Below are 10,392 nucleotides of genomic sequence, written 5' to 3'. Positions count from 1 at the left end.
CCTTTCAACTCCTACTTTCTCTTATGAACCTTTACGAACAATCCAACAACAGATACAAAATGAAAGGAAGGAGAAACACTGACAGTAACAGAAAACTATTTCAGTATCAAAACTGAAACAATCACATTTCGATAGTGTAATGACATATAGTTTCACTTTAATGCTTTCATTTTCATACTACATACACAAACTGAGTTTTTTGGATAATCTTTTCGTAAATCTTGAGATTAACACTCGCACGATTAACTACCTAACCAACAGAACACAAAGGATATCACAGTACACATGTTTCAAGCTTTATAAACAATCTGTTATTACACCAGCATAGGTATATTATTGATATAAAAGATGGTTTAAAGCTGCAAACATTGTTAGTTCAAAGATTACATCACAAAAGAAAAAGTACACTTAGTATTATCCATTATAGTAGGTTTATATATTATATGTATTATGTATATATGTATATACTGAAGCACTAAGTTATGGGGATGTAAACAAACCAACAGATTGTCAACCAGTGTGGAGGGACAAACACAGGAAGAAAGACACATGCACACATACATACATATATACACAACAGGCTTTCACACAGTTTCTGTCTGCCTAATTTGTTCACAAGCAATTGAACGACCCACCCAAAACCACATGGTTGCAAAATGGGCTTCTTAACCATGCAGGAATGCCTGTGCCCATATTTACATGGTTATTTTATGATTGGCAGAAATGAAAATGAAAGGGCAAAACTAATCTACTACATTTCAAGTTTCAATAGAATACCTGTTATCCCTGGCACTGCAGTGTTTGAGATAAAACAAGAGAAAAAGGGTATTAACTGACATTAGCAATAATCCTTATGTAGATGATGAAAGTAATAACAGCAGCAGCATCAACGAAAACAGTAGCATAACAGACCAGATATATCCAGTCATAAAATCCATACCAGAACACTTTGGAGTATGATACAGTTCTTGGACTCATCACATCCTGTCAAACCATCCAGTCCATGCCAGCATAGAACATGGATGTTGATGAGACATTGGAGCACAATGCTGTTCTGGGATCCAGTGGATCCCGTCAACTCATCCAGCTCATACCAGCATGGAACATGGACATTAAGATGATGATGATCAGTGGTAGACTGGATCTAAAAATATTGGTTACCAGGAGACTAAGGGAACCCATCCACAACTACAATGCTATCATTAATTTTTTTTTTTTTTTTTCAGTATTCTTTTCAACTGTCTACAAACACAGCCAGGCTAAAAATAGTTAATGCATTCTTCCAGGATTGAATTAAAAATTCACAAACTTTAGGGGATGGGCCCCTTAGATACTAACACAGGCCCTAATATATGGATTCTAATGGCACAGGGGTCTACTTGCCATTGGGCAAGCTGGCAACCTGGCAGTCTGCCACTGATGATGATAAGTTCCTTCATTTGTATTATACAAAACCCTGCCTTCTGAGTATGTAGTCCATAGGAATTTCAACTATATCCTATAACATTAAGATAAATATACTTATAACAGACATAGATATGATAAAAAGATAACATATCCTCCTTTTGTAAACCTTGTGAAGTAAGGGATTATAGTTAGAGTGTACAAGGGAGGTGAAGAGCAGAGAAAAAATAGAGCCCATCATAAAAAAAATGATACTAATAAAAAAATACAAGATATATATATATATATAAGATCATTTATGAATACACATATATTTGTTTGCCTGTGTGTCACTGATGCATACCACCATGTGCATGCTATATGTAAGTGCATACCATATGTACCTTGATATCTAAGTGGTTGGATATCCACTTAAATCATATACTGTAGCAGACATGTCAGACTTTCTCTACACCACATCCAGAAGGAAGAGAAGAAAAAACTACTGTCTTATTAAGTCAGTATATATATATATACATTGGTGTTAGTATTAGGTTAATAAACATGAATTGGTGTCTTTTATTTTTTATTTATTTCAGTTATTAGACTGCAACCATGCTAGGACATTGCATTGAAGAATTGTAGTGAAATGAATCAGCCCTAGTACTTTTTTAAGCCTGGTACTTATTCTGTTGGTTCATACAATGGTGTGTCTATAAATGTACATTGGTATGTTTTGTGCATGAGCAGGATTATATGCTTTGCTTATGTGAGCAATGTGTTCATTAATACTGAAATATTATATTTCTTATTTCTTTTAGTTATTAGACTGAAAATTGGAGGGTCATTAAATTGTAATTTGATACATATCATCCCCAAAATTAAGCCATTGGACTTATCTGTACATGCACTGACACAGTCCATTCCAAGAGACAAAAGTAGTAACACACAGGTGTTGATGTGTTTACATCCCTGTAACTTATTGGTTCAGCAAAAGCAACTGATAGAAAGAAGTACTAGATTTAAAAGAAAAGAAAGTACTGAAGTTGATTCATTTGACTAAAATTCTTCATGGCTACAGTCTAATGACTGAACCCAGGTTAAAGAAATAACTTGCTCATATTCCACACCGTGCACAAATACATTGCACGCTCACAGAATCCACTATGTCAATCAAGCTGACATCTGCACACATACGAACGCACGAACATGTACTCACATGATGCATATGCTTACATTCTCTCTCCTTCTCTCACATACGTTCTCACTTACATTCATATAAATATTGACTCTGCAAGCTTGGATGATAGACAAACAAATAGACCTGGAGTAGAGAGGGTATGTCATTGATGAGGTTGCAAATGGTGATGAAAGGACTGTGATAAACCTAACTGATTGATTGACTGAACCATTAATCAAACAGTCAAGTAGTTAAATGGTTAAATGGCTAATTAATTGACTAATAAATAATAATAAAAAAGTGAAACAGAACCATTGCTTGTGCTTATTATTGGCCCTCTTGAGATACAACCAAATAAGTTTCAACACATCTGTTCACATCAAGAATCTTGCAAACCAAATACAAGAGCAAAATATAGTTGTTATTTATTGAATCATTGTTTTCTCTGAATAATTACAAAATGTAAGAAGGAAAAATAAGAATTGTCTCTATTCTGTATTTACAGGTTTTGAGAAACCATCTGCTATTCAACAGAGAGCTATAAAACCAATTATTAATGGCAGAGATGTTATCGCTCAGTAAGTAATGTTATATAAATTGGTACCTCTTAAAAATGTTAGTGCTGGTGCAACATAAAAGGCATCCAGTACACTCTGTAAAGTGGTTGGCATTAGGAAGGGCATTGAGCCATAGAAACCTTGCCAAAACAGACAACTGGAGCCTGGTACAGCTCTTCAACTTGCCAGCCCCTGTCAAACCATCCAACCCATGCCAGCATGGAAGATAGATGTTAAATAATGATGATGAGAGGAGAGGAGATGGTTATGTAATTATTATGTAGTAAAGCAACTGTGGTAAATTAACTGTTAACTGTATTGGTGAAGTAGCCATATGAGCAGGACATTGGGAAATGTTGCTCTATATTAGGTATCACTCTAGAGCTCTGTACAAGGGAGACCAGAACAGTTTGACCACACAAAAACCCACTTGGTCATTTTCATGTCAAAATACACTTTTTTCTGTGGACAATTATATATCAGTTGAAAGTTCTGGATGTAAACTTTCTTCTCATACTTTTGATCTGTTTCCCTCAATCACCCTCGTATTTCCACCCATTCACAAAGTTCATCCTGTTTTTGATTTCTGAATGGTAGCCCTTGTTCTAGTTCAATGCGCTGGAGCACTATAACTCAATTTGTGTTGAAAATGGTAGTCATGAAGAGGACTATTTTTACTTTATCTTGATACAAAAATTGATGGGGGTAAGTCAAATAATTGTTATGATATATGAAAGTGAAAATGTTATCACTAATTTTTATTTAGAAAAGAACGTTTTCAAGAATTTTATACCGTAAGAAAGAAAAATTTCTCATGAATTAAATATGGCCATTGCCAAATTGGCAGTGAGATAGCAGAAAAACACAAAGTCAATAAAAAGGGGACTACCACAGCTGCTCATATAGGTTTAACTCTCACTAACGCTTTTTGAGAAACTGACATATTCCTATGCAGCAAGAGCTGAAACAGAACATAAATCTAAGGCTTCAAATATCAAGTTTGAGCCAGAATTTCAAGAAATAGATGAGCTAATTACTAAGTAAACCTATTTCTGCACTAAATTGAGCTACATAAGTCTTCTAGAACCCCAAATTAGCATGGAATCATCATAGTGAGAATGTTCTTTATTCCCTCGAGAAATGTGAAGACGCAGGCTGGAAAGCGGAGCATTTTCCAATTGAAGTTGGATGTAGAGGGTTTGTAGGACACAGTGTGAGACGACTGCTGTTATCGTTAGGCCTAACTCATCGTAAGGTAAATATCACCATGAGTGGAGAAGGCTAGCCACTGGATTTGGTTAAAAAGAGACGATGAGCGATGGCTAGAGAAATATTAAGCTTTGTTTGTAATAATCAGTTGATCTAGCAAGCAGGGCCTCATATCAGTGAAGGGGGGTCCAGTGCACATTGATGCCGTCGAGAGGTAGGCCCTGAAAAGGCGCGCATTCTCTCCTGATGACCCCATACACTTGCTGGCTTCCAGTATTCGGAGTTCTCAACTGGTAGCACTTGCATGTGCGAGTTGTTTGCAAGACATACAATGTGTGGAGAGCAATGTCTGAATTTTTACCAGGCAGATACTCCTGTACATGTAAATTTCATTTTTCTTTGTAAAATATTGGTCAAATTTCACCAATAAAAATTATATTGTGCTATGAATATTATTTTGTAGACTATTAAAATCCGATGTGATTTTTTAAATTTTATTTTATAGTTAAGATTATTTAAAGCAAAATATTTGAACACAAGGACACTGTCACAAACAATAATATTAAATTATAAGTTGTTGCTTTGCCTCTTTATTTCCAAAATAGCTAAAATTTAAATTGTAACAGTGGGTACTTGCACAGCAAACCTTTGCAGGTTAGTATTGTAAAAGTATAGGCTATGGTCGTGATGGAATTGAAATAACTTATCAGAATGTTTCACAAAGATGTGTGTGTGAGTCTTTGTGTCTATATTTGTTCCCCACCCACATACACTGCTAGACAACCTGTATTGGTTTGTTTACTTCACCGTAACTTAGTGGTTTAACAAAATAGACTGACTAAGTACTAGACTTGCAAAAAAACAATAAGTACCGCAGTCAGTTTATTCAGTTAAACTCTTGATGGTGGTGTCCCAGAGTGGTCACGTTCTAGTGACTAAAACAAGTGAAAAATAAATAGTTAATGCTAATATTTATTTCTTTGTGTTAAATTTGTATTTCACATTTTATCCTCTTTATTACAGAGCTCAGTCTGGCACTGGAAAAACAGCTACTTTTGCTCTGTCCATTCTACAATGTCTTGATACACAGACCCGTGAAACACAAGCTTTGGTTCTATCTCCAACTAGAGAATTGGCTGTTCAGATTCAGAAGGTAAGGTTCAAGTAAATTAGTCCAAAAAAAAAAAAAAAAAGGTAATTTGTCAAATGAATTGACATCCATCATGTACAAACATATGGAGATCTTACATAATGTAAATAAGATGCCTCCTTGCAGAATCATTGATGGTCTGCATACAATTACATTATAAACAGCTACTGCAGGGGTTACAAATAGCCACAATGGTGAAACTTGTGTAGAGAACAAGTGGTATTATTTGCATCTTGTGTTTATCCTTTTTCCATATATTTGTTTCATACATCATGACTAGTAATACTACTATGTACAGAAGTTACCAGACTTCTTTACAGGAAGTAACCTGGATGATTATGCTCTACAACAGTGACTCTTGGGAGTCCATATAAGACTTTCATCATCATTGTTTGATGTCCGTTTTCCATGCTGGCATGGGTTGAATGGTTTGACTGGGGTCTGGAAAGTCAGGCGGCTGCACCAGACCTAAATCTGATCTGGCAATGTTTCTACAGCTGGATGCTCTTCCTAATGCCAACCACTCCAAGAGTGTAGTGGGTGCTTTTTATGTGCCACCAGCACAGGGGCCAGAGGGGGCTGGCATCAACCATGATCGGATGGTGCTTTTTACGTGCCACCAGCGCAGGGACCACAACTACAATTTCCATTTGATTGTAATATGATTTCATTTGATGTTGATGTACTTGACTAATAGGTCTCCTTATGCATGACATGTCGCCCTATGATGCAAGGGTACTTTTAAGTTGGTGGGTTATGCGATACTGATGTAGGTTACAGCTGTGATCTCACTTTATTTGCCAGGTCTTCTCAGCCACAGCATATCTTCAGAAGTCCCTATCTTTCGTCATATCCTCTGTGAGGCCCAACGTTCGAAGGTCATGCTTCACTACCTCATCCCATGTCTTCCTGGGTCTCCTTCTACCCCAGATTCTTTCCACTGTTTAGGAGTGGCACTTCTTCACACATCTCTCCTCATCCATCTGTATAGTACATGACCATACCAATACAAATGTCTCTCTTGCAGGCCACATCCAATGTTTCTTTTGTCCAACATTTCTCTCAGGGTGCTTACATTCTGTCATGTGTGCACACTGACATTGCTCATCCAACCGATAATGCTAGCTTCATTTCTTTTGAGCCTACACATGTCTTCAGCAGTCACGGCCCATGTTTCACTGCCATGATGAATGGCAGTTCGTACACATGTATCATACAATCTACCTTTCACTCTGAGTGAGAGGCCCTTTGTCACCAGTAGGGGTAGAAGTTGTCTGAACTTTGCTCAGGCAATTCTTATTCTAGTGGTAACGCCCTCCGAGCATCCACCCTCACTACTGACTTGGTCCCCTAGGTAGTGGAAACTATCAACTACTTCTAGTTTCTTCCCCTGGCATGTGATGGAATCTATTTTCTGAGCATCTGTGGTGTTTATTGCCCCAGTGCATCTGCTGCACACGAAAGCTATCTTCCTGGTTAATCTTCCTTTGATGTTGCTGCACCTCTTATGCGTCCATAGCTTACACTGGGTACATCTTATGAAGTTTCTACCTACACTTTTTCTATAGATTGAGCAGGGCCACCTACCTGAAGGGGTGTGTATGTGTTCACCTTCCTACTTACTAGAACTTTGGTCTTTGCGACATTGACTCTAAGGCCCTTCGACTCTAAACCTTGCTTCCACACCTGGAATTTCTTCTCTAGTTCTGGTAGTGATTCTGCTATGAGAGCCAGGTCATCAGAATAGAGGAGCTCCCAGGGGCAACCTGTCTTGAATTCCTCTGTTATTGCCTGGAGGACTATGATGAATAAGCCGGGGCTGATGGCTGATCTTTGGTGGACTCCTACTTCTACCCGGAATTCTTCACTATATTCATTGTCAACCCTAACCTTACTAATGGCATTTTTATATAGGGCCTGTACAGCCCTTATTAGCCATTCGTCAATCCCCAGTTTCCGCATCACCCACCAGATAAGGGGTCGGGTGACCCTATCAGAGGCTTTCTTCAAGTCCACAAAAGCCAGATATAGGGGATTATCTTTGGCTATGTAATTCTCCTGTAGTTGCCGTACCAGGAATATAGCATCAGTGGTGCTTCTACCTGGTACACAACCGAATTGCATCTCATCTAAGCAGACTCTCTCCCTAATTAGTTGGGCTATGACCCTCTCCATGACCTTCATCACATGATCCAGCAGTTTGATATCCCTGTAGTTATTTCTATCTAAAGAATCATCTTTACCCTTGTAGCAGTTGACTATGGTGCTGCTACGCCAGTTATTGGATTTGACTCCATCATGAACTACCTGGTTTACAATACGGGTGACTAGGCCATAGCCCACACTACCAGATGTTTTAAGCATCTTAGCAGTGTTTCCTGATGGGCCGGGGGCTTTTCCTGGCTTCATACCCTTAATTGCTTTATCTACCAGGCTGCTGTCTATTTGGATAGCTGGTCCTTCTACTGGATCAACATTTGGCAGACTCTCCCCCTCCCATTCATTCTCCACGTTCAGCAGTCTTTCATAATGGCTTCTCCAAGCCTCTTTCTTTTCCGAATCGTCAAAAGCAAGTGCACCATCATCCATGTGAACACCTTTCTCTCCTGTGACATAACAATTTTCTCTCACACACTGTCTTGCAATCCGAAATAATTCAGTTCTTTGGTCCTCACGTCGCTGGACATTGGCAAACTTCTTCTCTTCTGCTTCACCCTTGGTTATGTATACCTGTCGCCCAGCTTCCCTTTTGGCTATCTGGTACAGTTCCCTGCTATCCCCACCCTTCCAGGATTTCCAAGCCTGTTTCTTTGTTCTAATGGCTTTGTCTACCGTATTATTCCACCATCACGTTACTCTAGGTCTGGAAGGGACATTGCACCATCCACAGACTTGGTCTGTGGCACTCAGTAAGCAGTTCCGTAGGAATTTCTAGCTACCTTCTATGTCCGAGGTCTGTAGCTCCTCCTCCCTTTCATCAAATTTCTTGATGAGGATGTCCCTAAATCTCTGATCATGTGAAGGGTTCTTTAGCTTCCAAATCCTTTTCTGGATTGGTTTGCTTCTTGGCATCCTTCTGGCCTTGAGTCAAAAGTCACTGATGACTAGTCTATGCTGGGACATACATTCCTCACCTGGGAGAATCTTTGTATTTAAGAGCAACCCTGTGTCCCGCTGTCTGGTGAGGGTGAAATCAATCTGGCTAGCGGAGTCACCTGATTGATAGGTTATCAGGTGGCTGTCTGGCTTCTTGAAGTTAGTGTTGCAGATTAAAAGGTTACATGCATGACAGAACTCCAGTGGCCTAGTTCCCTCATTTTTTCAGGAACTAATACCATGGCCCCTGTGTACACCAGCGAAGATACCAGATTGTCGTCCAACATGCCCATTAAAATCTCCAGCCGCAAAGATGAGGTTATTGCCACTTGTCTTTGAGGTAGCCTGTAGAAGAGTATCATAAAAATTGTCCTTCTGATCATTTGGTAGGCCCACTTGTGGGGCGTAGGCAGAGATAATTGTTGCTATACTGTTCTGCAACACTAGCCTGAGCTTAAGCACTCTATCGCATACCCTGACAGTCTCTATGACCTTATCCACCCATTTCTCCACAAGGTGTATGCCTACCCCCTTCCTACTCCATCTGTGTTACCTTGCCAAAAGATTTTAAACCTATGTGCCTTGCCTGTTAGAACCCTGGCTGAAGCTAAAATTTATCTGCAATAAATTGGTTAAACTTTTACAATACACAAAATACTTTAACAATTTTTAATACAATTCCTAATAATATTTAATTTTCAAAATGTAGTAGGAATTTTTAAGCATTGAATAGGTTGGAAGATTCAGCCGTGTAAAACAGGAATCAAAGAGGTTCCATAGGTAAAAAATGGTTCACAACCACTGCTCTACATGGAGCTCTAAATTCACTAGTAGCAGGCATGCATCTAGATATATAGACAAGAAATATATTTATCTGTGTATATATGTTCAAGCTCATCTTGTCCTGCACTAATTTTTTTAATGACTTTCAACTTCTTTTAATTGATCCATCAGTTTGAGACTTCTGTAAATTGCCCTTTTCCTTTCCATCTTATTTGTCCTTGTTGATGATGATGACACTGTTTTTATGCATGTAACATATCCTGTTACTTTTCAGCACCCAAAGGAATTATCCCTGATAAACTAACTTTTCCTGAAAATCCAAGAATTTCCCCCTTTCAAACTTAAAACAAAATAAAGAAATTAATCGATTTTTTTTTTTTTTTCAGGTTATTTTGGCTCTTGGAGATTACATGAATGTGCAGTGCCATGCTTGTATTGGTGGAACAAATATTGGTGATGATATTCGTAAACTTGATTATGGGCAACATGTTGTATCAGGGACTCCTGGCAGAGTTTTTGGTAAGTAGCATATTTCTTTAAATATAATTTTATCTGGATTTCTAGGACCAATTTTAGAATTATTTGTTGTATATTCAAGAGGAATAGAATTCTATAAAAACTTAGGACCTACAGTTTATATTATAAAATACTGATTTTCATGTAAAGACATGTAGAATTGAATTTATTTGAAAATATAAATATTTGGTCATGCATTTTTAATGTATTACCATATTTCTTTCATTTTTCTTTTTTTGTTGTTTTTTTTCCTCCAGATATGATCCGAAGGAGAAACCTGCGGACAAGGTCCATTAAAATGCTGGTCCTTGATGAATCTGATGAAATGTTGAATAAAGGTTTTAAAGAACAAATTTATGATGTTTATCGATATCTTCCTCCAGCAACTCAAGTGTTACTTATTTCTGCCACTTTGCCTCATGAAATCCTTGAAATGACTGGCAAATTTATGACTGATCCTGTCCGCATTTTAGTCAAACGGTAAGGCCAACATAGATTCTATCAGTGTTCTTCAAGAA

General features: G+C 38.1%; 1 protein-coding gene across 1 annotated transcript in view; it reads left to right on the top strand.

The window, feature by feature from the left end:
* Positions 1 to 10,392, top strand: part of LOC106878204 (eukaryotic initiation factor 4A-III) — a 28,756-nt gene that overhangs the window by 9,727 nt on the left and 8,637 nt on the right. The window contains exons 2-5 of the mRNA XM_089360141.1: positions 3,069 to 3,141; positions 5,353 to 5,482; positions 9,745 to 9,877; positions 10,132 to 10,354. Coding sequence (XP_089216267.1) covers positions 3,069 to 3,141; positions 5,353 to 5,482; positions 9,745 to 9,877; positions 10,132 to 10,354 — 559 coding nt within the window. The remainder of the gene's footprint in view (positions 1 to 3,068; positions 3,142 to 5,352; positions 5,483 to 9,744; positions 9,878 to 10,131; positions 10,355 to 10,392) is intronic.

This window comes from Octopus bimaculoides, chromosome 11 (genome assembly GCF_046866305.1).
Source record: "Octopus bimaculoides isolate indiv1 chromosome 11, ASM4686630v1, whole genome shotgun sequence".
In the NCBI taxonomy this organism is placed as follows: domain Eukaryota; kingdom Metazoa; phylum Mollusca; class Cephalopoda; order Octopoda; family Octopodidae; genus Octopus; species Octopus bimaculoides.
This window is presented reverse-complemented; position numbering and strand designations above follow the sequence as displayed.